The following is a 27908-nucleotide window of genomic DNA, read 5'->3' on the forward strand; positions in this document are numbered from 1 at the left end:
AATTATGTGGCAAATCTAGAGAAACCAAACTAAATTAAGTACAGTGCAGCACATTTTAACACAGAAGAAACATCTGGGTGCATCCCAGCAAGTCCAAGGTTGAGAACAAAAACATTGATGATCTTTAGCTGTCCTCATATTAGTTCTGACTTCACAGGCAGAAGCCAGACCACAGAGCAAGTTGTATCAAAGTCTTTTTGAGACAAAATGAATAAGACCTGTCCTAGTATCAACTTTGACTTTGGTCACAGATTCCTGCCTCCTGTTTTCATCTTGGTATTCGTCATTGGTCTTTTAGCCAGACCAACATCTAGTGTATAAACACTGTTTTTCCAAAAATGTCTTTCAAAAGAAAGATGATAGTGGTGGAGAGCACTATCTAACACTTTGGTTCAAAAAACCTCCCATCTGTGTTTAATTGGGTTGGGATGAAGTGGTGAGTGTTTTCTCTCTAAAGTCAGAACTGTACCACCAGAGGGAGACTTTTACCTTCCTGTGTGTGAATGAAGAGGCACTCCTGTATCACCCAAACTATTTACACACTAATATGTCATTAATAATGCACCTGTGTTGTTACATCTTTAGTCACATAGGGAACTCGGCATTCTGACTGAAATATTCAACCCTAGACTCTTGTTTTATCTTGGTACTAACATATAGATATTTTCTTACACCTTAGCAGATCATGTAGACTTTTACCATCTGTTTAATCCTACATGAAGAAGACTTGAAAGCTGAAAGAAAATCCCTCAAATTCTGCTTGTAGAAATCTTCTCTGTTTCTCTAACCAAGAGACCACATCCACTATGATATGTTGTTATATGGTTTTCATAGAGCGCCTTACAAATGATAAAATAATGAGCAGTGATTGGACAAAGCTTACATGCATGTTCAGTGATGTAGCGCATTTACAACTGAGGCGGCAGGGCTTCAACTAGGAAGACTTCTTTGAACAAATAGTCGGACATTTTCTTTCACGTCTCAGAAGCCAGACCAACTGCAGAGGGTGACTTCTTTTCAGAAGACAGAATGAATAAAACCATTTGTCCTCCTGTGAGCTTCAACTTTCAACACATATTTCTGCCTCCTGTTTACATCTTGGTATTCATCATTGGTCTGGTAGCCAATGGATGGGGACTCAAGTCTTTGCTGCACAACTGGAAAAAACTAAAGATCATCAATATTTTTGTTCTCAACCTTGGACTTGCTGACATTTTGTACCTGCTCACACTCCCATTTTTGATGGTGTACTACTTTATGGGGAGTAAATGGATCTTTGGAGATGCATTTTGCAAGATAACAAGATTCTGCTTCAACCTGAATTTATATGGCAGCATTGGCTTCCTCACCTGTATAAGTGTGAACAGGTACCTGGCTATTGTTCATCCAGTGAGAGTGATGGGAAGATTAACTCGGACTCACTCTGTGGCTATCTCAATCGCAGTCTGGCTGTTGGTGAGTGTTCAAAGTCTTCCAGACATGTTCTACCCCAAAACATTTGGAAACAGAACTGGGAAATGCTATGATACCACCGATGAGATCCATGTTGAGGATTACATGAAATACAGCCTTGGATGGACACTCACTGGGTTTTGTATCCCCTTCCTCATCACACTGGGCTGCTATGGACACATAGCTGTAGTTTTATGGACATTGAAGACAACTGATAATGTACAGAAACAGGGAAGCTTGAAGTTGTTGTTCATCTTGATTCTTCTCTTCTCTGTTTGTTACATCCCCTATCATGTTTTCAAGAATCTTAACCTCTGGTCAAGAGTTTTGTTAAAACAAGGGTTGTGCCGAGGGTGGTTTAATAGAATTTACATTGCTCATCAGATAAGTCGTGGCCTTGTGTGTCTGAACAGTGCTCTCAACCCTCTGGTTTACTTCCATGCAAATGAAGATATTCCTGCTCAGCTCAGACAGCTGCTCCTGCAAGTTCGTCGGACATTCAGCCGTTTGTTTCTGTCAAACTCGGGCTCTGTGCCTGTGGCACAAACTGCAGATGAAGAGTTTAGATTTCAAAATTAACTGTTTAATAACAAATATGTCAAACAGAACACCCTGATAAACTTTGTAATGTAGCTGTGCATCACAACTAGTGGTACAAATTGACTCCAATGTGAATGAAATTGTCTTTATCTTAATTATTGCATCATTTGCTGAATAATACTTTTGCTGTACAGGGTATAATTTTTTATCTTTATATGTCATGATGCCTTTGCCACCGCCTGATGTTTTGAATAAACAGGAAATTCAGATGTAATCCAGCTTTTTCTGTGTCGTTTTCTTTAGAACAGACTTGTGGGCAGATAAACTTCATGTTGAGTGTAACACCTTACAGAGTCTTTACTGGTTAAAAACAGGATGTAGATAGTGTTGCAGACCAGTAGACTTTACTAACAAATACAACATAAAAAACAACATAAACAGGATGTTTTTTATGAATACTGATGATATATCATTTAGCTCAAAGCATTGCTGCATCCAGTATAGTTGTAGGAAGGTGTTTGTTAAATCTGTACATTGATTGATCCAGTTTGCAATTCCAAATTTCCCCAATTATCTCCTAATTTCTCTGACTTGGATCATCACTTCATTTTTTACACTTTTCTCACCCAGAACTGACTCACAAACACACACACAAAGAAAAACTATGTCGCACAGCCACACACATCTCTTTCACTTTTATGCTGATGTGATAAACCTTTTCATTTAGCTAAAACTTTGACACCACCCTCTGGCTAATTTTTATATTAATTTCTCCATGACTGCTAAGCACCTTGGGACCCTGACAATATTTTGTTGACAGGTGACAAATTAAAGAAAAACCATCAACATGCAGTGTCTTAGTAAGGTGTTGGGCCTTCTACAAGTCCCTGGAACTCCACTGACAAGATGAACACTGTTCTTCCAAAAATATCTTTAGAAAGACAGATGATAGTGGAGGAGAGCACTATCTAACACCTTGGTCCAAAAAATCCCATAGGTGTTTGACTGGATTGAGATGAAGTTCAACAAGAGTTTAGATTTCAACATGAACTGTTTAGAGCTTGCAAACTTTGTAATGTAGCTGCACATCACAACTAGTGTTTTAAATTGACTACAATGTGAATTAGATAGTCAGTCATTCCCTTGTGTCTAACACCTCCGTCCTCCGTTCTTCTCTTCTCTGTTTGTTACATCCTCTATCATGCATTCAAGAACCTTAACCTCTGGTCAAGAGTTAAAACAAAGGTTGTGTCGAGGGTGGTTTAATAGAGTCTACATTGCTCATCAGATAAGTTGTGGCCTTGTGTGTCTGCACAGTGCTCTCAACCCTCTGGTTTCCCTCAATGTAAAGGAAGATATTCTTGCTCAGCTCAGACAATTACTCCAGCAAGTTTGTCAGACGTCAAACTCCAGCTGTGTGGCACAAACTATGGAGGAGGTTCAAAACAAGTAAACATGTTAATGATTATGTTATATAATTTTGTATATATCTGCTGTGTGCCCATACACACTGAAGTTTAATAGCAAGTTATTTAGCCTGTCTAGCATAAATGTTGTAAATATTGCATTATAATTAATTTCTTCATTTCATTTTTGATCTTTGTGTCTGTCATGATGTTGTTACCATATGCAGACAAGGCCAACAAAAAACGCAGATGAACCACAACTCTTGATGTGTCACTATCTATTTTAAAATTTTGAGATAATGATCATGTTATGGGTTTGGAAGCCCGGTGCCATGCACACTCTCTGTTGGTTCAGAACAGGAAATCGATAGCAGTGAAGCCACACACTTCCTCCAAAAGGACTAAGACTAGTACAAACACTCTCACCCTGAAATCATACACATTTTAACATCTTTCAGTTAACCGATCCATAAATGATCTGCAAGTTGCAAATATAGTCCCATATCACTGCTACCACTGCACTACATTACACATGTATTTACACAGTAAAAATCCCCGCACTTATTTTAGGCTATTGTATCATTGCTAGTTATTTGGGGATTTTTGCTCTATGCTGCTGTAAAGACATAAGTTTCTATGTTATGTAATATCCTGGTGTACACTGTTATAGCTGTTATATGATGGGTACTGTATGTGTATTGCCTAATTGCTAATTTAATTTTGAGTTTAATTTCTTTGTGTAGTGCTGCTGCAACATCTAAATTTGAATCTGAATCAATAAAAGACTATCTTCTTCATCTTTTTATCTTAACTAATATTGAACATGTATTTATTTTGGTAGCATTAGCAGATAAAGCAGCCATTTGTTTTAGGGCACCACATTCCAAAGCAAAAGATTGTCATATAGGAATTAGATCTAATTATATCATTTTATTCAACAAGATAGCAATAATTAAAATTAATCAGGGCCCCACCCATAGAACTTCAACATCATTTAAAGCACTTGCACGTATATTACCCTAGTAGCTCAGTAACTATAGTTCTTTAAAAGCACCATGCTGAGATACTTCACAGTCAATATTATTAGGAATCACTCCATTAACTGTTATGCAGATGATACCCATTTATACCTGTCGATCAAGCCCGATGAAATTAATCAGTTATCTAAGTTACAAACAAGGACATAAAGACCTGGATGTGCTGATTGTCTGATGCTAAACTCAGAAAAAATCTTGTACTTGGCCCCAAAAACCTCAGAGACTCACTGTCTAAAGATATAGTTACTCTAGATGGTATTACCTTGGCCTCTAGCACCACTGTCAGGAATCTTGGAGTTATCTTTGATGCCATTTAATTCCCACATAAAGCAAAGCTCTAGGACTGCCTTCTTTCATCTACGTAATATTACAAAAATTAGACACATCCTGTCACAGATGGATGCAGGAAAACTAATCCATGCGTTTGTTACTTCTAGGCTGAATTACTGCAACTCCTTATTATCAGGTTGCCCCAGTAAGTCCATAAAGACGCTCCAATTAATACAGAATGCTGCAGCACGAGTACTGACAGGAACTAGGAAAAGAGATCATGTCTCTCCTGTACTAGCTTCTCTGCACTGGCTCCCTGTAAAATTTAGAATAGAATTCCAAATCCTCCTCCTCACCTACAAAGCTCTTCATGGTCAGGCCCCTTCATATCTTAAAGAGCTCATAGTACTCCATTATCCCACTAGAACACTGCGTTCTCTGAATGCAGGGCAACTTGTGGTTCCTATAGTCTCTAAAAGTAGAACAGGACCCAGAGCCTTCAGCTACCAAGCTCCCTTCTTGTGGAACCAGCTTCCAGTTGTGGTTCGGGAGGCAGACACCCTCACCACATTTAAGAGTAGGCTTAAGACGTTCCTCTTTGATAAAGCTTATAGTTAGGGCTGGCTCAGGTGGATCCTGAACCATCCCTTAGTTGTGCTGCTATAGGCCTAGACTATCGGGGGATTTCCCATGATGCACTGAGCTCCTCTCTTCCTCTCTCTCTCTTTCTGCACACATTCATGTCTCATTAATGCATATTTCTAACTTCACTTCTTCCCTGGATATCTTGTGCTTTCTCGTCTAGCAAGTTCTCATGGATCCTGTTTGAGCCTCCAGCCATGGTCCTGCTTGACTCCCATTGCTAATATCACTGATATTATTGTTATTATTATTACTACAGATACTATTATTACTATAATCACTGCTCATTGTCCCCAATCGTTGTTGTTGTTGTCATCGTCATCATCTTCTTGATTTTCATCATCATCAGTCACTACTATTTGTGTAGTTGTTGCTACTGTTTCTGTGCACCTTTGTCTCTGTCTCTCTCTCTCTCTCTCACCCCAACTGGTTGAGACAGACGACCACCCACCTAGAGCCGATGTCTGTCTGAGGTTTCTGCCTCTTAAAAGGAACTTTTTCCTTGCCGCTGTCGCCAAGTGCTTGCTCATGGTGCGAATTGTTGGGTATATGTAAATAATGTTATAAGGAGTTCAGTCTAGACCTGCTCTATTTGAAAAGTGTCCTGAGATAACTTCTGTAATGAATTGGCGCCATACAAATAAAATTGAATTGAATTGAATAGTCTGGCTGGGACCTAGACATCTATCTTTTTTTTTTCTTATTGCCTTTAATTGATAGTGACAGCTGAAGATAGACAGGAAAGCGGGGTACTGCTAACTGGGATTTTCTGACTTGCTTCTGTGTATGTATGTATTTGTATTTGCATGCTGTTTCCCCCGTGGGGACAGCAGAGGTTGTTCCCCACCAGCAGACTGATTCAGCGAGCTGTGACAAGGATCAACTCAGATGTTTGTCATAACAACTGCCCCTACTAACCTTAGAGTAACCCTGCTCTGCAGGGATGCAGGTCCGGATCAGCCTGTATTTATGTATGAGTTATTGATTGCCAGGCAGATCCACATTGGCATCCTCTTCACACATGTACAATCTCAAAATTTACAACTCTTTCATAATCATACACCTTAGGGGGACTTTATACTAGTGGGTCTGACCTCATCAACAATCAAAATTATGTGGCAAATCTAGAGAAAGCCAACTTAATTAAGTACAGTGCAGCACATTTTAACACAGAAGAAACATCTGGGTGCATCCCAGTAAGTCCAAGGTTGAGAACAAAAACATTGATGATCTTTAGCTGTCCTCATATTAGTTCTGACTTAACAGGCAGAAGCCAGACCACAGAGCAAGTTGTATCAAAGTCTTTTTGAGACAAAATGAATAAGACCTTTCCTAGTATCAACTTTGACTTTGGACACAGATTCCTGCCTCCTGTTTTCATCTTGGTATTCGTCATTGGTCTTTTAGCCAGACCAACATATAGTGTATAAACACTGTTTTTCCAAAAATGTCTTTCAAAAGTAAGATGATAGTGGTGGAGAGCACTATCTAACACTTTGGTTCAAAAAACCTCCCATCGGTGTTTAATTGGGTTGAGATGAAGTGGTGAGTGTTTCCTCTCTAAAGTCAGAACTGTACCACCAGAGGGAGACTTTTACCTTCCTGTGTGTGAATGAAGAGGCACTCCTGTATCACCCAAACTATTTACACACTAATATGTCATTAATAATGCACCTGTGTTGTTACATCTTTAGTCACATAGGGAACTCGGCATTCTGACTGAAATATTCAACCCTAGACTCTTGTTTTCTCTTGGTACAAACATATAGATATTTTCTTACACCTTAGCAGATCATGTAGACTTTCACCATCTGTTTAATCCCACATGAAGAAGACTTGAAAGCTGAAAGAAAATCCCTCAAATTCTGCTTGTAGAAATCTTCTCTGTTTCTCTAACCAAGAGACCACATCCACTATGATATGTTGTTATATGGTTTTCATAGAGCGCCTTACAAATGATAAAATAATGAGCAGTGATTGGACAAAGCTTACATGCATGTTCAGTGATGTAGCGCATTTACAACTGAGGCGGCAGGGCTTCAACTAGGAAGACTTCTTTGAACAAATAGTCGGACATTTTCTTTCACGTCTCAGAAGCCACACCAACTACAGAGGGTGACTTCTTTTCAGAAGACAGAATGAATAAAACCATTTGTCCTCCTGTCAGCTTCAACTTTCAACACAGATTTCTGCCTCCTGTTTACATCTTGGTATTCATCATTGGTCTGGTAGCCAATGGATGGGGACTCAAGTCTTTGCTGCACAACTGGAAAAAACTAAAGATCATTAATATTTTTGTTCTCAACCTTGGACTTGCTGACATTTTGTACCTGCTCACGCTCCCATTTTTGATGGTGTACTACTTTATGGGGAGTAAATGGATCTTTGGAGATGCATTTTGCAAGATAACAAGATTCTGCTTCAACCTGAATTTGTATGGCAGCATTGGCTTCCTCACCTGTATAAGTGTGAACAGGTACCTGGCTATTGTTCATCCAGTGAGAGTGATGGGAAGATTAACTCGGACTCACTCTGTGGCTATCTCAATCGCAGTCTGGCTGTTGGTGAGTGTTCAAAGTCTTCCAGACATGTTCTACACCAAAACATTTGGAAACAGAACTGGGAAATGCTATGATACCACCGATGAGATCCATGTTGAGGATTACATGAAATACAGCCTTGGATGGACACTCACTGGGTTTTGTATCCCCTTCCTCATCACACTGGGCTGCTATGGACACATAGCTGTAGTTTTATGGACATTGAAGACAACTGATAATGTACAGAAACAGGGAAGCTTGAAGTTGTTGTTCATCTTGATTCTTCTCTTCTCTGTTTGTTACATCCCCTGTCATGTTTTCAAGAATCTTAACCTCTGGTCAAGAGTTTTGTTAAAACAAGGGTCGTGCTGTGAATGGTCCAATAGAGTTTACATTGCTCATCAGATAAGTCGTAGCCTTGCATGTCTGAACAGTGCTCTCAACCCTTTGGTTTACTTACATGCAAATGAAGATATTCCTGCTCAGCTCAGACAGTTGCTCCAGCAAGTTCGTCAGACATTAAGCCGTTTGTTTCTGTCAAACTCGGGCTCTGTGCCTGTGGCACAAACTGCAGATGAAGAGTTTAGATTTCAAAATTAACTGTTTAATAACAAATAGGTCAAACAGAACCCCCTGATAAACTTTGTAATGTAGCTGTGCATCACAACTAGTGGTACAAATTGACTCCAATGTGAATGAAATTGTCTTTATCTTAATTATTGCATCATTTGCTGAATAATACTTTTGCTGTACAGGGTATCATTTTTTATCTTTATATGTCATGATGCCTTTGCCACCGCCTGATGTTTTGAATAAGCAGGAAATTCAGATGTAATCCAGCTTTTTCTGTGTCGTTTTCTTTAGAACAGACTTGTGGGCAGATAAACTTCATGTTGAGTGTAACACCTTACAGAGTCTTTACTGGTTAAAAACAGGATGTAGATAGTGTTGCAGACCAGTAGACTTTACTAACAAATACAACATAAAAAACAACATAAACAGGATGTTTTTTATGAATACTGATGATATATCATTTAGCTCAAAGCATTGCTGCATCCAGTATAGTTGTAGGAAGGTGTTTGTTAAATCTGTACATTGATTGATCCAGTTTGCAATTCCAAATTTCCCCAATTATCTCCTAATTTCTCTGACTTGGATCATCACTTCATTTTTTACACTTTTCTCACCCAGAACTGACTCACAAACACACACACAAAGAAAAACTATGTCGCACAGCCACACACATCTCTTTCACTTTTATGCTGATGTGATAAACCTTTTCATTTAGCTAAAACTTTGACACCACCCTCTGGCTAATTTTTATATTAATTTCTCCATGACTGCTAAGCACCTTGGGACCCTGACAATTTTTTGTTGACAGGTGACAAATTAAAGAAAAACCATCAACATGCAGTGTCTTAGTAAGGTGTTGGGCCTTCTACAAGTCCCTGGAACTCCACTGACAAGATGAACACTGTTCTTCCAAAAATATCTTTAGAAAGACAGATGATAGTGGAGGAGAGCACTATCTAACACCTTGGTCCAAAAAATCCCATAGGTGTTTGACTGGATTGAGATGAAGTTCAACAAGAGTTTAGATTTCAACATGAACTGTTTAGAGCTTGCAAACTTTGTAATGTAGCTGCACATCACAACTAGTGTTTTAAATTGACTACAATGTGAATTAGATAGTCAGTCATTCCCTTGTGTCTAACACCTCCGTCCTCCGTTCTTCTCTTCTCTGTTTGTTACATCCTCTATCATGCATTCAAGAACCTTAACCTCTGGTCAAGAGTTAAAACAAAGGTTGTGTCGAGGGTGGTTTAATAGAGTCTACATTGCTCATCAGATAAGTTGTGGCCTTGTGTGTCTGCACAGTGCTCTCAACCCTCTGGTTTCCCTCAATGTAAAGGAAGATATTCTTGCTCAGCTCAGACAATTACTCCAGCAAGTTTGTCAGACGTCAAACTCCAGCTGTGTGGCACAAACTATGGAGGAGGTTCAAAACAAGTAAACATGTTAATGATTATGTTATATAATTTTGTATATATCTGCTGTGTGCCCATACACACTGAAGTTTAATAGCAAGTTATTTAGCCTGTCTAGCATAAATGTTGTAAATATTGCATTATAATTAATTTCTTCATTTCATTTTTGATCTTTGTGTCTGTCATGATTTTGTTACCATATGCAGACAAGGCCAACAAAAAACGCAGATGAACCACAACTCTTGATGTGTCACTATCTATTTTAAAATTTTGAGATAATGATCATGTTATGGGTTTGGAAGCCCGGTGCCATGCACACTCTCTGTTGGTTCAGAACAGGAAATCGATAGCAGTGAAGCCACACACTTCCTCCAAAAGGACTAAGACTAGTACAAACACTCTCACCCTGAAATCATACACATTTTAACATCTTTCAGTTAACCGATCCATAAATGATCTGCAAGTTGCAAATATAGTCCCATATCACTGCTACCACTGCACTACATTACACATGTATTTACACAGTAAAAATCCCCGCACTTATTTTAGGCTATTGTATCATTGCTAGTTATTTGGGGATTTTTGCTCTATGCTGCTGTAAAGACATAAGTTTCTATGTTATGTAATATCCTGGTGTACACTGTTATAGCTGTTATATGATGGGTACTGTATGTGTATTGCCTAATTGCTAATTTAATTTTGAGTTTAATTTCTTTGTGTAGTGCTGCTGCAACATCTAAATTTGAATCTGAATCAATAAAAGACTATCTTCTTCATCTTTTTATCTTAACTAATATTGAACATGTATTTATTTTGGTAGCATTAGCAGATAAAGCAGCCATTTGTTTTAGGGCACCACATTCCAAAGCAAAAGATTGTCATATAGGAATTAGATCTAATTATATCATTTTATTCAACAAGATAGCAATAATTAAAATTAATCAGGGCCCCACCCATAGAACTTCAACATCATTTAAAGCACTTGCACGTATATTACCCTAGTAGCTCAGTAACTATAGTTCTTTAAAAGCACCATGCTGAGATACTTCACAGTCAATATTATTAGGAATCACTCCATTAACTGTTATGCAGATGATACCCATTTATACCTGTCGATCAAGCCCGATGAAATTAATCAGTTATCTAAGTTACAAACAAGGACATAAAGACCTGGATGTGCTGATTGTCTGATGCTAAACTCAGAAAAAATCTTGTACTTGGCCCCAAAAACCTCAGAGACTCACTGTCTAAAGATATAGTTACTCTAGATGGTATTACCTTGGCCTCTAGCACCACTGTCAGGAATCTTGGAGTTATCTTTGATGCCATTTAATTCCCACATAAAGCAAAGCTCTAGGACTGCCTTCTTTCATCTACGTAATATTACAAAAATTAGACACATCCTGTCACAGATGGATGCAGGAAAACTAATCCATGCGTTTGTTACTTCTAGGCTGAATTACTGCAACTCCTTATTATCAGGTTGCCCCAGTAAGTCCATAAAGACGCTCCAATTAATACAGAATGCTGCAGCACGAGTACTGACAGGAACTAGGAAAAGAGATCATGTCTCTCCTGTACTAGCTTCTCTGCACTGGCTCCCTGTAAAATTTAGAATAGAATTCCAAATCCTCCTCCTCACCTACAAAGCTCTTCATGGTCAGGCCCCTTCATATCTTAAAGAGCTCATAGTACTCCATTATCCCACTAGAACACTGCGTTCTCTGAATGCAGGGCAACTTGTGGTTCCTATAGTCTCTAAAAGTAGAACAGGACCCAGAGCCTTCAGCTACCAAGCTCCCTTCTTGTGGAACCAGCTTCCAGTTGTGGTTCGGGAGGCAGACACCCTCACCACATTTAAGAGTAGGCTTAAGATGTCCCTCTTTGATAAAGCTTATAGTTAGGGCTGGCTCAGGTGGATCCTGAACCATCCCTTAGTTGTGCTGCTATAGGCCTAGACTATCGGGGGATTTCCCATGATGCACTGAGCTCCTCTCTTCCTCTCTCTCTCTTTCTGCACACATTCATGTCTCATTAATGCATATTTCTAACTTCACTTCTTCCCTGGATATCTTGTGCTTTCTCGTCTAGCAAGTTCTCATGGATCCTGTTGGAGCCTCCAGCCATGGTCCTGCTTGACTCCCATTGCTAATATCACTGATATTATTGTTATTATTATTACTACAGATACTATTATTACTATAATCACTGCTCATTGTCCCCAATCGTTGTTGTTGTTGTCGTCGTCATCATCTTCTTCATTTTCATCATCATCAGTCACTACTATTAGTGTAGTTGTTGCTACTGTTTCTGTGCACCTTTGTCTCTGTCTCTCTGTCTCTCTCTCTCTCTCACCCCAACTGGTTGAGACAGTCGACCACCCACCTAGAGCCAATGTCTGTCTGAGGTTTCTGCCTCTTAAAAGGAACTTTTTCCTTGCCGCTGTCGCCAAGTGCTTGCTCATGGTGGGAATTGTTGGGTATATGTAAATAATGTTATAAGGAGTTCGGTCTAGACCTGCTCTATTTGAAAAGTGTCCTGAGATAACTTCTGTAATGAATTGGCGCCATACAAATAAAATTGAATTGAATTGAATAGTCTGGCTGGGACCTAGACATCTATCTTTTTTTTTTCTTATTGCCTTTAATTGATAGTGACAGCTGAAGATAGACAGGAAAGCGGGGTACTGCTAACTGGGATTTTCTGACTTGCTTCTGTGTATGTATGTATTTGTATTTGCATGCTGTTTCCCCCGTGGGGACAGCAGAGGTTGTTCCCCACCGGCAGACTGATTCAGCGAGCTGTGACAAGGATCAACTCAGATGTTTGTCATAACAACATAACAACTGCCCCTACTCACCTTAGAGTAACCCTGCTCTGCAGGGATACAGGTCCTGATCAGCCTGTATTTATGTATGAGTTATTGATTGCCAGGCAGATCCACATAGGCATCCTCTTCCCACATGTACAATCTCAAAATGTACAACTCTTTCATAATCATACACCTTAGGGGGTCTTTATACTAGTGGGTCTGACCTCATCAACAATCAAAATTATGTGGCAAATCTAGAGAAAGCAAACTTAATTAAGAACAGTGCAGCACATTTTAACACAGAAGAAACATCTGGGTGCATCCCAGCAAGTCCAAGGTTGAGAACAAAAACATTGATGATCTTTAGCTGTCCTCATATTAGTTCTGACTTCACAGGCAGAAGCCAGACCACAGAGCAAGTTGTATCAAAGTCTTTTTGAGACAAAATGAATAAGACCTGTCCTAGTATCAACTTTGACTTTGGACACAGATTCCTGCCTCCTGTTTTCATCTTGGTATTCGTCATTGGTCTTTTAGCCAGACCAACATATAGTGTATAAACACTGTTTTTCCAAAAATGTCTTTCAAAAGAAAGATGATGGTGGTGGAGAGCACTATCTAACACTTTGGTTCAAAAAACCTCCCATCCGTGTTTAATTGAGTTGAGATGAAGTGGTGAGTGTTTTCTCTCTAAAGTCAGAACTATACCACCAGAGGGACACTTTTACCTTCCTGTGTATGAATGAAGAGGCACTCCTGTATCACCCAAACTATTTACACACTAATATGTCATTAATAATGCACCTGTGTTGTTACATCTTTAGTCACATAGGGAACTCGGCATTCTGACTGAAATATTCAATCCTAGACTCTTGTTTTATCTTGGTACTAACATATAGATCTTTTTTTACACCTTAGCAGATCATGTAGACTTTTACCATCTGTTTAATCCTACATGAAGAAGATTTGAAAGCTGAAAGAAAATCCCTCAAATTCTGCTTGTAGAAATCTTCTCTGTTTCTCTAACCAAGAGACCACATCCACTATGATATGTTGTTATAGGGTTTTTATATATTGCCGTACAAATTATCAAATAATAAGCAGTGATTGGACAAAGCTTACATGCATATTCAGTGATGTAGCATCACTCACGCAGCAGGGCGTCACACAGGAAGTCTTCTTTGCACAAATAGTAAGACATTTTCTTTCACGTCTCAAAAGCCAGACCAACCACAGAGGGTGACTTCTTTTCAGAAGACAGAATGAATAAAACTTGTCCTTGTGTCAATTTCAATTACATTCATAACTATACTCAATCAAACATATTTAGGGAGCATGTAAGTACAAACATAAGGAAGATAAAACAAGGGGGAAGGAAAATTAAAAGAGAGACGACTGATGAAAAAACAAACAAGGAGATCTTGTGAACAGTGCTCTCAACACTCTGGTTTACCTCCATGCAAATGAAGATATTCCTGTCCAGCTCAGACAGTTGCTCCAGCAAGTTCATCAGACATTCAGCTGTTTGTTTCTGTCAAACTCTGGCTATGTGCCTGTGGCACATACTGCAGATGAAGCTTAACAAGTTAAAATTTTAACATTAACTGTTTACAGTGCAGCTGTCTAGCAAGAGTGTTGTAATTTGACTATAATGTAAATGTAACTGTTTCTCAAGTATTGCATTCTTTCTCTTAATAAAACTTGTGGTACAAGGTATCTGTGTTCATCATGATAGTTTTACTACCTGATGCTCTAGACTAACAGGAAATTCAGATAAACCACATAAGTCTTGGTGTGTCATGTTGAACTATGAAAAATTCTCCTGTTACAGTGTCTTCTTTCAATAACTCTATAATGGTTCCTCCCTATTTTTATTATTAACCAAGAGACCACATCCTCTATGATATGTTGTTGTAGAGTTTTTATATAGTGCTTTACAAATGATAAAATAATGAGCAGTGATTGGACAAAGCTTACATGCATGTTCAGTGATGTAGCACATTTCCAACTGAGGCGGCAGGGCGTCACACAGGAAGTCTTCTTTGCACAAATAGTAAGACATTTTCTTTCAAGTCTCAGAAGCCAGACCAACCACAGAGGGTGACTTCTTTTCAGAAGACAGAATGAATAAAACTTGCCCTCGTGTCAATTTCAACTTTGAACACAGATTTCTGCCTCCTGTTTACATCTTGGTATTCATCATTGGTCTGGTAGCCAATGGACGGGGACTCAAGTCTTTGCTGCACAACTGGAAGAAACTGGGCAATGTCAATATTTTTGTTCTCAACCTTGGACTTGCTGACATTTTGTACCTGCTCACACTCCCATTTTTGATGGTGTACTACTTTATGGGGAGTAAATGGATCTTTGGAGATTCATTTTGCAAGATAACAAGATTCTGCTTCAACCTGAATTTATATGGCAGCATTGGCTTCCTCACCTGTATCAGTGTGTACAGGTACCTGGCTATTGTTCATCCAATGAAAGTAATGGGAAGAATAACTGTCACTCACTCTGTGGCTATCTCAATCACAGTCTGGCTGTTGGTGAGTGTTCAAAGTCTTCCAGACATGTTCTACCCCAAAACCTTTGGAAACAGAACTGGGAAATGCTATGATACCACCCATAAGATCTATGTTGAGGATTACCTGAAATACAGACTTGGATGGACAGTCACTGGCTTTTGTATCCCCTTCCTCATCACACTGGGCTGCTATGGACACATGATTGTCATTCTTTGTCGCATAAATACCACTGACAAGATACTGAAACAGAGAAGCTTGAAGTTGTTGTTCATCTTGATTCTTCTTTTCTCTGTTTGTTACATCCCCTATCATGTACTCAAGAATCTCAACCTTGTCTCAAGAGTTTTGTTAAAACAAGGGCTGTGCCAAGGGTGGTTTAATAGAGTCTACATTGCTCATCAGATAAGTCGAGGCCTTGTGTGTCTGAACAGTGCTCTCAACCCTCTGGTTTACCTACATGTAAATGAAGATATTCCTGCCCAGCTCAGACAGTTGCTCCAGCAAGTTCGTCAGACATTCAGCCGTTTGTCTCTGTCAAACTCGGGCTGTGTGCCTGTGCCACAAACTGCAGATGAAGCTTAACAAGTTAAGATTTTAACATTAACTGTTTACAATGCAGCTGTCCAGCAAAAGTGTTGTAATTTGACAATAATGTAAATGTAGCTGTCAGTAATTTTCTCACGTATTGCAATCTTTCTGTTAATAAAACTTGTAGTACAACCTATCTACGTTCTTCATGATAGTGTTACTGTCTGATCCTCTAGACTAACAGGAAATTCAGATAAATCACATAAATCTTGGTGTGTCATTTAGAACTATAAAAAATTTTCCTGTTATGGTATCTTCTTTCAATAATTCTGTTCCTTTCTATTTTCAATCATGAATATAAAACAACCAAAAGTTTCTGTTTTCAAAAACAATAAATTGTCTTCAATACTATGATTTGTATTTTTGATGTTGACTAATGAAACCACCACCACAAAAGGACATAACATTGTAAAACTAATTTGTGATGCATTTTTAAAATTTACAAAGATTACAGTTATTCCTTCAGAAATCGGTTGTTTAATTTTCAAAAAGACATTTCAGCAGAGAGAATTGCGGGTAACTGTTTCTATGAAGACCACATCTATTGTTCATTATTGGGGGATTCATAGTTAATTATGATGCATTCATAATGCTTTATGACTGCACTCATAAACACACATACCACTTTCTGATATTAACATTCATAAAACATTATAATGTGACTTATAGAATTGTAAATTCAAGGGCTTATGGATACTCATAAACTAGAGACTGACTGATGGGGCTTAACAACTGTAGTAAGGACTCATAGTATGCTATAATCGTCCAAGCAGTATCATCAGTTGTCATTGTAGGTGTTACATAAAGTGAGGTACTGATTATTGATGCATCTAAAATAATGTATGCTTCATCAAAATAATCCATTGATGGTGGTAAGTAAAGCTTAATGAATTCCATGCATTCAAAAGAATCAATGTTGCATCATAAGTGATTATTATGTAAGATGCCAAAATGCAGAAAAGTAACATTTGCTAAACCATAATTTATAAAACCTATATGATATATTCATAGAAAAACAATATACAATGTGGCAAGCTTTCCTTTGGCCTCTCTGACTCATTTCTCTGTGTTTGACAGTAAAGTTGTTACTGTCTAGTTTTTGATCACAAGTAATGTAATTATAACAAATGTATGTTTACAGCTGCTTTGCACTCTGGGGCACGCCAAATTGCAACAAATACCAATACCTTACATCGTGTTGCTTTAAGGTTTCATTCCTAAAGCAAACACATTTTACTTGTAATTGTCTGCATTTTGGGCATTTTACACAGGATTACATATAAAGGAGTTGTAACATTACAGTTACATTCAGTAAAAATGCGGATTATTAGCAGGATTACAGTTTCAAAATAAACTTCAAAATAAAGAACAGTGCTACCGTGCACAGTGCATACTAATTACAACAGTTTGAGTCTCACAACACTACTCTGGTCTGGAGTGAAACTAAAGCTAATATTAAAGTTGCCAATTCATTATGACACAAAATGCTTTGCCTGGGTGTCTGACAAATGTCACGATTATTTTGTCTTTAAAGCAGAAAGGGGAACAACACCACAGCACAGGGCAAGTTCTGCATTCCAATTGTAAAATGGTCTAAATGCTACTGCCTGAATTTGGTTCATGAAAGGTTTTTCTTTAAAATAGACTGAGCAGAGGACACATTTTTGATGCTAAAATTTTGTTTTCCATTTTCTTTTCTAAGGTTGCATTGTTATGTTGTCTTATATCCTGTGGTTATTTGCACATTTGGTGTTGAGGCAATACAAAAGAAACCAGAAGTAATCAAGTTATGTTACTCTCATACTTGGATTTTTGTAATGTACATGTAATGGAATTAGTAATTGTATCAGATTACATACAAGTAACCCCTGGTCTTACATAATAATCACTTATGGTGCATAGATTATTTTAAATGCATGGAAATACACATACAAACACATACAACTATAATGGAAAATACTGCATGGACAATTATAGCATACAATGAGTCCTTACTACAGTTGGTTGATGAGGTGTGTGGTAATCACAATGTGTTATAAACTCCATCAGTCAACATCTAGTTTCTAACTAGTCACTAGTTCACTATAGATGTGGTCTTCCTAGAAAGTGTTACTGAATCAGGCTAATAATTTAAACATTTTAAAGCAATTATAGAATTCCCAACACTTTCCCATTATTACATTCATGTTAAATCTCTATATTGTTCTCTGTTATTCCACAGTTTACAGAACCACTGTAAATTACTGGTCTATTTTATCTCACTCTTATCAACAGTCTCCAGCTTGCTCTATCTTAGTTATCTATTCATTCTTGGACTTGGATGTGGACTTCTTCATCCTTATCAAACGTCCAATGAGACATCTACAGGAAAAGCAAACTAATGCAATAATCAGGAGACCAAATACCACAAAGACTGCCATCACATCTAGAGAGTGATAGGCATACCATGGCAACTTGTATGACTCGGTGTGCAGATGTGCTGCACCCTTGTACCTCATGACGTACTCTATCCAGAAAATGGCACTGTCTATGGGTTTTATTGGTTTGTCATGATGAAGCTGTGACAGTTTGAGCATATTCTGTTTGTATGGATTTTCTGGGTCTAGCATATTCTTCAGAGTACTTGTCAGAGACTCAACATCCAAGGTTGTCACGTCAACAATCTCAGCCCCTCCCCGAGCTTTCATGCGTACCATGTTGTCATACTGATCAAAGATGAGAGGAATCCCCAGAACTGGGACACCGTGGTAGATGGCCTCATAAATTCCATTAGTACCCCCATGTGTGATAAACAGCTTAGTTTTAGAATGACCTAGTATATCGTTTTGAGGCAGCCATTTGACCAACATGGTGTTATTTCCCAGAGTGATAGGTCTTTTCCCAATGTGTCTCCACACAACCTTCTGAGGGAGGTTGGCAAATGCCGAAGCGATGATCTCTGATATCTCAGGGCCGAGGTCGCCCAACAGGGTCCCCAGAGTCATGACAACCACTCCATGTTCACCAGAACTCTGCACAAATTCTTCTAAATCTGATGGAAGTGGGTTGGAGGGCTTACACTGGAACCCTCCGATGTAGACGACATTGGGCATGGTGGGACGAGGGAACTCAAATGTAAAGTCAACCCGCATTAGCCAGAGATCAGCTCCCTGGATGAGAGACATGACGTCGACATCAGGTCCAAAATAACGATCACACACAGCCTGGTACGGTGGATTTGAGATATAGTAGTACATGTAGACCAATATGCCATGACGGATTATATTATTGATTCTTTGAAAAAAGTCCATTTTATCAGAGTATTCAGAGAAAAGTTCGGGGATATAGGAGAGAGGAGAAGGAGCGATGGCGAAGTGTGCCTCTCCACTGAAAAGCCAGCGCACATTAAAGACCATAGGAAGCTGGAGATAATGTGCTAACAGCACTCCACCTGGAAATGCAGGGTCAGTCAGACAAAGATCATATCCAGTTTCCTTCAGCTCCTTCATTAGTGTCTTATTCTCAAAGATACTGATGACCAGTTTTGCCACAACTTCCTGATTCTCCCCTATCATGTTGAAAAGGTTCCTATAAAAATCCAGAAAGGCCCCTAGTGAGCCTATACTGCGCCGGATCTCTATTGACCTCCTCAAGAAAGAGGTCATGAAATCCTGGCTCTCAATGTTTTGAGACTGTTCCTGGGCGATGGTGATGGAGGTGTAATGGGGTGAGAATTCAGAAACATACCAGCTGGTGGAGGAGCGTATGACTGTTATTTGATGGCCCTGAGAATGAAGCTTCTCCACCAAGATTTTCATATTAATCCAGTGGCTTCCATCTATGGGGTAAACCAGCACTTTTCCACCATCACAACTGAAGCACAGAGTTGCAGAAAACAGCAGGATGAACACCAGGGCTGGATATGACCCCATCACTGTAGAAGAGACACAGAACTTACTGAACAAACATTTGCAGTTCATACAGTTCTCAAGCTGCAGAAAATTCCCCACGTTAACTCACATATGATCAACAAGTTGCCATTTCCTCTTATGCAACGCTAGCACAAATGAGGGTTAAGTCAAGAAAAGCCATGGTTACCTGTTTAATTTGACACTGTATTTATAGAACATTACATCATGTGTTTAATTCAAAGCACTTTGTGTCCGGCAACTAATTATTCACGCCTTTAATTGATCATTCCAATCACATTGTTCATAAAGCTAATGCAAAGTTAATCACATACTGCAATATCTCTACATAACCATCAGAAAAGTCACTTTGTTATGTCGAGATTAAACTTCACTTAGAGATACGTTTTTATGCATAATTACTTATATGTGCTTCTCTGCAAATCTAAATTGATTGTAAGTCTGTTTTATGAATGAGGCCGCAAACATACTGCTAACTCTCACAGATGCTGGTTAGAGGAATGAACAGAAGTCATGAGGCCATAATTTATCATGGGGATAAACCCACTGAATGCGACCAGCACCAAACAGCAAACAGACAAAGTATAAAATATAAGGTGATTTGTTATCTTGTGTTTACACTTGTTCTGCTGCCACTGAGTGGGAAGATCAGTTAATACTGCTGTTAATATGTTCCTCGATGTTAAAATATAGCTAGCCTTTTACTGTGTCTGCTATTAAACATTAAAGAAATGTTCCAAAAAAGGGTGTGCGGGGGTCACATGTGTCGTAGTTTATATATATATATATATATATATATATATATATATATCCCAAATGTTTCAAACTACAAAGTTTTTTGGATTTCTATCTGTTGTGTCTTTATGTTCGGTATTCTGCTACATAGTCTTGTTTTTTCTAAATCTGACCACCTGCTACATTTTGCTCTTTGTCCAGTGTCTCAGTCAGTTTTTTTTTTTTCTTCCTGGAACTGTTAAGTAATGTTTAGCACCAATTAACCAAGTCAAAGTCCTTGTGCACTTGACACATGACGGAGTCATGCATCCGTTCTGTACTTTCTAAGAAATCTTGTTTTTTTAGTGTTTAAGGTGTGCACAGCAGGTTCTTAAATGTAAAATATTAAAACTGTTAGACTAAAATAAAAGCAAACAGATGTGCTGTTTTATGACAAACATTTCAGTGACTGGAATCAAATTTATCTGCTCTGAACGTTTTAGTTTTTGTCCGTGTGCAAAATAATCACAACATCTTACAATGTAATTTAGGGCACAACCACACACAGTTGCAAAATGGAGCAGAAAAGCAAGAGCAAAACCATAGTCTAGATTACCTGATTCAACTGCAGACTCAAAGGCCAAGAAAGCTGAAAAACAAGTCTAATCTGTGGTTTTAAATAATCTTTCAATGCAAGCAATTTTTTTGTAAGCATCAGTAGTTTATCAAAGATTCAAAGTCAACAATAAGCTGTTCTGCAGGCCTGTTTCTGTAATAAGACTAACCGTGGTCTGATGAAATGCCACTGAATAAAAGTAGGACAGAAACTGTTCAAAACTGAGCATAAAAGCAGCAACACAGAGTTTGTTGCAAAATTGCTCCTCACCTCAGACTCTGTGACTTCTCTCCCCAGCCAAAAAGAATCCAGTGCCTGAGGTTATCATGCAAAAGTTGAAATGCAAGTCAATGTATAACTCTACATAACCCTGACTGAACTGGTCCATTCTGCTGCCTGTTTGTCCAAAGAAATGTAATCATGTGGAGGTCCCCTCTCAACTCTCCGCCCAGATTTTGCCTGTTGTTGCTATTTTGCCTCTCTGCATGAACATCTGGATATCATTTTACAAACTTCCGGAATGAACATTTTCACAGAAATATTAATGCGGTGCTTAAATACTAATAGGCCTGATGCATTCAAACCCAGCAACTATCTTAGCCCCTGTTCTCTGCCACCACAAGATTCTTTATTTATGTGTGTATTTAGTTGAAAGATAACCATGCAAAGGTCTGGTTACTTATTTCAAAGCAATGTAATATCCTCATATGTCTGTGTACAAACTTTGAGTCCATGAAATCTTAACCAGCCTGAATTACCAGCAATGGTTAACATTTTGTTAAGTATGGTTTCTTTTTCTTCCCCAGTGAGTGCTAATGCAGTATTTTGCCTGCAGGATACAAAGGCTAACTAAGTTTATCTTTATCTTGATAGTTTTGAAGTTCCAAGATAAGGTAAACTCAAACAGAAGAAGAGACTATTTTAGATATGATCTGTGTTGCTCCAATCCAGAAAGAAACTCTCTGCTCTAAACCACATGTTGTACAAATCTCTGGATGGTTATTGTTAAAATTATTTTGTAAAAGAAGGGGGGTCCATTTCGTCCATTTTGAGAATTGAGAATTTCTCTTTCACATGTCTGTACCCAGTTTGCACAGAAAAGAAAAACTGAAGTGTTAAAAGAGTCTCAGTTTTATAGTAGAACTCCACTGATCCATCACGGTGGTCAGAGGTGTCCAGTGGATCAGGAAGGTGCAGTCTCCTGCGGATGTCCTGGGTTGCTCATCAGTTTCTGACCCAAATGTAGTTAAGGCATACACAAGGACGAAATTTTGATTTCAGAGGTGGGGAGGGCACAAGTATTTTTAATAAAACTCTAACTCTTTCAGATATATATATAGATATATTAAAGAATAATTTAACTAAATACATAAGTCTCACATGTTCATAATGATTGTTCATAAAGGCTTGGTGAGTGTTCTCTCACTGAAGTACCACCAGAGGGAGACTCTTCCCTATCCATCTGTGTGATTGATGAAGAACTCCTGTAGCTCCTGTTTACACACTTACATGAGATGAATAATATCATGCATCTGTACTCTGTGTGCTGAAACTGTTGAGATAAGAACAATGTGTTCCCCACAAAGTATGCTTCTAGAAATAAACTATCAACCCAGGTTCTCTAACCAAGAGACCACATCAACGATGATTGTTGTAAAGATTTTTATTTTGTGTGTTAAATTATAGCATAATAAGTAGTGGTTGTGCACGACAGAAAAAAAACCCAGTTGTGGTTATTTTCTTCAACGCTTGAATGCACATGCAGAGATGTAAATAGATTTGTCTGTGCTATCAACACAGCAGTGTTTCAAACAGGAAGTCATCTTTGAATATATAGTAGGTCATGTTTTCTTGCACCTCTCATAATCCAGATCACCCACAGAGGAAGAGGTCTGTACAAACTTCTTTTCAGAAGACAGAATGAATAAAACCTTTTGTCCTCGTGTCAGCTTCAACTTTGAACACAGATTTCTCCCTCCTGTTTACATCTTGGTATTAATCATTGGTCTGGTAGCCAATGGATGGGGACTCAAGTCTTTGCTGCACAACTGGAAGAAACTGGGTAACGTCAATGTTTTTGTTCTCAACCTTGGACTTGCTGACATTTTGTACCTGCTCACACTCCCATTTTTGATGGTGTACTACTTTATGGGGAGTAAATGGATCTTTGGAGATGTATTCTGCAAGATAACAAGATTCTGCTTCAACCTGAATTTATATGGCAGCATTGGCTTCCTCACATGTATCAGTGTGTACAGGTACCTGGCTATTGTTCATCCAATGAGAGTAATGGGAAGAATAACTGTTACTCACACTGTGGCTATCTCAATCACAGTCTGGCTGTTGGTGAGTGTTCAAAGTCTTCCAGACATGTTCTACACCAAAACCTTTGGAAACAGACCTGGGAAATGCTATGATACCACCCATAAGATCTATGTTGAGGATTACCGGAAATACAGCCTTGGATGGACACTCACTGGCTTTTGTATCCCCTTCCTCATCACACTGGGCTGCTATGGACACATGATTGTCATTCTTTGCCGCATAAACACCACTGACAAGATACTGAAACAGAGATGCTTGAAGTTGTTGTTCATCTTGATTCTTCTTTTCTCTGTTTGTTACATCCCCTATCATGTACTCAGGAACCTCAACCTCTGGTCAAGAGTTTTGTTAAAACAAGGGTTGTGCCGAGGGTGGTTTAATAGAGTTTACATTGCTCATCAGATAAGTCGTGGCCTTGTGTGTCTGAACAGTGCTCTCAACCCTCTGGTTTACTTACATGCAAATGAAGATATTCCTGCTCAGCTCAGAAGAGTACTCCAGCAAGTTCGTCAGACATTCAGCCGTTTGTCTCTGTCAAACATAGGCTCTGTGCCTGTGTCACAAACTGCAGATGAAGCTTAACACAAGTTTAGATTTTGACATCAACTGTTTAATAAGAAAGAGGTCAAACAGTAGCAAACATTGGAATGACCATGTAAAATCATTCTCTTACTTAGTGCTTACTTACTTTTACTGTACTTGTCTTTCTTTTAAATCTTTGTCATAATGCTTTTACTATGTTGACAAATGTTTGAATTAAACAGGAAACGCAGATAAACCACAACTCTTGGTGTGTCGCTCTCTCCTTCGGAAAAGGTTTGTGAAGAGATAAGAGATAATAATGATCATATAATGTGGATGGCGGGGCCTAGTGCCATGCAATGTCTCTATAGATTGGTTATGTATACTTATGATACAGTGCATATTCACAATTATATCTCTCTTTCTCAACACAGAGTCTTATCATATCACCTGCATTTTGAGTGATACCAGTCATTATAAGCAGAGAGAGAATACAGCAGTTCTTCCGGACCTACATTGATAATCATGTCCTGGTATATTAAAGGATCATTTGGTTAATCTGCGGGTCTGCTCAAACCTAGATGATCAGGATCAATGATCTGACTGCTTGTGTTTCTTGTTCGGTTGGACTTCTTGTTAGTGATGTGGCCACATTCCCAGATCTCAGGAATTAGTAAGATTTGTTATAAGTAGTAAGAATTATCATCAAAATCATCAAAATTCTGAAAATAAGACCCAAGTTGCAATAAACTGTAATTATTCTTAAATCTGGTCATAATCACAATATTCTCAAACACAATGTGACTCTTGTGCCCCAAATCCAGTTTATTTGCAACTATAATGAATATAACATTACACATTTTATCTCTTCCAATAATCATGGACTCATGGATGTTCAATAGAAAGCATTCTTTACAGAGGCCTCATGGATGTTCAATAGAAAGCATTCTTTACAGAGGCCTAAATGTCTACTCTATTCAAGACAATTGAGAGCATGTATAATGTTTTACAGTTAAGGCTGAAAGAGAAACTTCTACGTGAGGTTTAGCTGTGGTGGCTTTCTTTCGCATTTTTGTGACCACAAATGTTACACAGGTCTGAACAGGAAGTCCTCACATTACAGGCAGTCTCAGCATTTTGTCTAACGTCATAATTCATCAATAAAAAACACACTCACTCACACCAAGAGAAGGAAACGCATCTTGTCATCTGTTACATACCCTGTCATTCAGAAACCTCAAATATCAGAATGAGGTCTACATTGATGGTCAGATGAGTTGTGGCCTCTGAACAGTGCTCTCAATCCTCTAGTGTACCTTCATTGAAACGATGACAGAAAATATATTCCTGCTCAGTAAATTCAGTAATTCAGTAAAACTCAGAATACAGTAAATTTCTCCGATAATGATACAAATTGTGTCCCTGTAATAATTGTGAAATGTTATCCCATTGTATACATATTATGCATGTTATTATATATAATGATTTAATTGTTCATTCTGTTTGTTTTTAATTATGAATATAAAAGAACCAAAACTCTGTGTTTCAAAAAGCTTTTAATTTTTGTAATCACAGGCATTAAGTACAGCAGAAATTAGTTTTATGTTACTTTTTTCCCCCATTTCATTATCATTAGTTGTGTATGTGAAATTTGCAAAGATCACAAAATGATTCCTCTGGATATTGGTTGTTTACTTTTCAAAAAGCAGCAGAGGAATTAGAGCTAATCATCATTATCATTTTTGCATCATCTATTCATTCTTGGACTTGGATGTGGACTTCTTCATCCTTATCAAACGTCCAATGAGACATCTACAGGAAAAGCAAACTAATGCAATAATCAGGAGACCAAATACCACAAAGACTGCCATTACATCTAGAGAGTGATAGGCATACCATGGCAACTTGTATGACTCGGTGCGCAGATGTGCTGCACCCTTGTACCTCATGACGTACTCTATCCAGAAAATGGCACTGTCTATGGGTTTTATTGGTTTGTCATGATGAAGCTGTGACAGTTTGAGCATATTCTGTTTGTATGGATTTTCTGGGTCTAGCATATTCTTCAGAGTACTTGTCAGAGACTCAACATCCAAGGTTGTCACGTCAACAATCTCAGCCCCTCCCCGAGCTTTCATGCGCACCATGTTGTCATACTGATCAAGGATGAGAGGAATCCCCAGAACTGGGACACCATGATAGATGGCCTCATAAATTCCATTAGTACCCCCATGTGTGATAAACAGCTTAGTTTTAGAATTACCTAGTGTATCGTTTTGAGGCAGCCATTTGACCAACATGGTGTTATTTCCCAGAGTGATAGGTCTTTTCCCAATGTGTCTCCACACAACCTTCTGAGGGAGGTTGGCAAAGGCTGAAGCGTTGATCTCTGATATCTCAGGGCCGAGGTCGCCCAACAGGGTCCCCAGAGTCATGATGACCACTCCATGTTCACCAGAACTCTGCACAAATTCTTCTAAATCTGATGGAAGAGGGTTGGAGGGCTTACACTGGAACCCTCCGATGTACACAACATTGGGCATGGTGGGACGAGGGAACTCAAATGTAAAGTCAACCCGCATTAGCCAGAGATCAGCTCCCTGGATGAGAGACATGACGTCGACATCAGGTCCAAAATAACGATCACACACAGCCTGGTACGGTGGATTTGAGATATAGTAGTACATGTAGACCAATGCGCTATAACGGATTATATTATTGATTCTTTGGAAAAAGTTCATTTTATCAGAGTAATGGGACAGCACTGTAGGTACGTAGGACAGAGGAGAAGGAGCGATGGCGAAGTGTGCCTCTCCACTGAAAATCCAGCGCACATTAAAAACCATGGGAAGCTGGAGATAATGTGCTAACAGCACTCCACCTGGATATGCAGGGTCAGTCAGACAAAGACATAAAAACATATCCAGTTTCCTTCAGCTCCTTCATTAGTGTCTTATTCTCAAAGATACTGACGACCAGTTTTGCCACAACTTCCTGATTCTCCCCTAACATTTTAAAACCATTCCTATAATAATCAAAAAACGCCAATAGAGAGCCTTTACTGCGACGGATCTCTATTGTCCTCTTCAAGTAAGAGGTCATTATGTCCTGGCTCTCAATGTTTTGAGACTGTTCCTGGGCGATGGTGATGGAGGTGTAATGGGGTGAGAATTCAGAAACATACCAGCTGGTAGAGGAGCGTATGACTGTTATTTGATGGCCCTGAGAATGAAGCTTCTCCACCAAGATTTTCATATTAATCCAGTGGCTTCCATCTATGGGGAAAACCAGCACTTTTCCACCATCACCACTGAAGCACAGAGTTGCAGAAAACAGCAGGATGAACACCAGGGCTGGATATGACCCCATCACTGTGGAAGAGACACAGAACTTACTGAACAAACATTTGTAGTTCATACAGTTCTCAAGCTGCATAAGAACTCCCCACATATTATTTGTTTATATTATCATCTTAAAAGGTTATCACATTGTATTTCCCATATATCTCTAAGAAAAGGGAAGACACCTGTAGCCTAGTAATTAACAAATGCCAATAATAGGAATAACCAAAAGGCCAAGACGGAAATACGTTTTTTTTCAAATTGTGGTAACATTGTCGTTTTCTACCCCCCTGCATGCACATCCTTGAGGTCGATTTAACATGACAGTGGTTGCTCACAGTGATGAACACACACAGAACTAACATGAACTCTATTGTTTTAGCGCCAGTAGTTTGTTGCAGTGAAGATACAAAGTCTTGTACAATGAAACAACAGGCTGTTTTGCAGGCCTGTTTCTGTAATAAGACTCACGTGGTGTGATGAAATGCCACTGAACAATTGTAGAATGGAAACCACGCTGTCCTCAAAAAGTTAGAAACTGAACACACAAGCAGCAACACAGAGTTTGTCAGTGAAACAGCTCCTCACCTCAGACTCTGTGACTTCTCTCTCCAGCCAAACACAATCCAGTGTCTGAGGTTATCATGCAACGGTTTAAATGCATGAATATGTAACTTGTAAA

The 27908-nt window shown here is 38.8% G+C and overlaps 2 protein-coding genes and 1 pseudogene across 7 annotated transcripts; 1 reads left to right on the forward strand and 2 right to left on the reverse strand.

The window, feature by feature from the left end:
- The first annotated feature begins 976 nt into the window (after positions 1-976).
- On the forward strand, positions 977-24147 carry LOC127376811 (P2Y purinoceptor 1-like). 5 transcript variants are annotated; one of them, XM_051424095.1, is made up of 4 exons: positions 991-1197; positions 7654-7773; positions 15096-15288; positions 23440-24147. In XM_051424095.1, exons 1-4 carry the CDS (start codon positions 1030-1032, stop codon positions 23943-23945), a joined length of 987 nt encoding a protein of 328 aa, XP_051280055.1. In that variant the 5' UTR covers positions 991-1029; the 3' UTR covers positions 23946-24147. The 5 variants fall into 5 exon arrangements, with proteins under 5 accessions (XP_051280056.1, XP_051280055.1, XP_051280054.1 ...); XM_051424096.1 differs by lacking the exon at positions 7654-7773 and having other exon boundaries at positions 977-1317; XM_051424094.1 differs by lacking the exons at positions 7654-7773; positions 15096-15288 and having other exon boundaries at positions 993-1317; positions 23247-24147.
- LOC127376807 (UDP-glucuronosyltransferase 2B20-like) lies at positions 13739-27836 on the reverse strand. 2 transcript variants are annotated; one of them, XM_051424088.1, is made up of 2 exons: positions 27815-27836; positions 13739-19713 (listed from the first exon to the last, which is right to left on the reverse strand). In XM_051424088.1, exon 2 carries the CDS (start codon positions 19709-19711, stop codon positions 18101-18103), a length of 1611 nt encoding a protein of 536 aa, XP_051280048.1. In that variant the 5' UTR covers positions 19712-19713; positions 27815-27836; the 3' UTR covers positions 13739-18100. The 2 variants fall into 2 exon arrangements, with proteins under 2 accessions (XP_051280048.1, XP_051280047.1); XM_051424087.1 differs by lacking the exon at positions 27815-27836 and adding an exon at positions 21309-21452.
- On the reverse strand, positions 25508-27836 carry LOC127376805 (UDP-glucuronosyltransferase 2B20-like; annotated as a pseudogene).
- Positions 27837-27908: the final 72 nt, after the last annotated feature.

This window comes from Dicentrarchus labrax, unplaced genomic scaffold (assembly GCF_905237075.1).
Source record: "Dicentrarchus labrax unplaced genomic scaffold, dlabrax2021, whole genome shotgun sequence".
NCBI lineage: Eukaryota > Metazoa > Chordata > Actinopteri > Moronidae > Dicentrarchus > Dicentrarchus labrax.

Coding starts and splice junctions, on each gene's coding strand:
- LOC127376807 (XM_051424088.1), bottom strand. CDS start 19,711: ATGGGGTCATATCCAGCCCTGGTGTTCATCCTGCTGTTTTCTGCAACT.
- LOC127376811 (XM_051424096.1), top strand. CDS start 1,030: ATGAATAAAACCATTTGTCCTCCTGTGAGCTTCAACTTTCAACACATA. Junction 1,318..15,095: donor TAACAAGATTCTGCTTCAAC/CTGAATTTATAT, acceptor TTCTGCTTCAAC/CTGAATTTATATGGCAGCAT. Junction 15,289..23,439: donor CAAAACCTTTGGAAACAGAA/CTGGGAAATGCT, acceptor TTGGAAACAGAC/CTGGGAAATGCTATGATACC.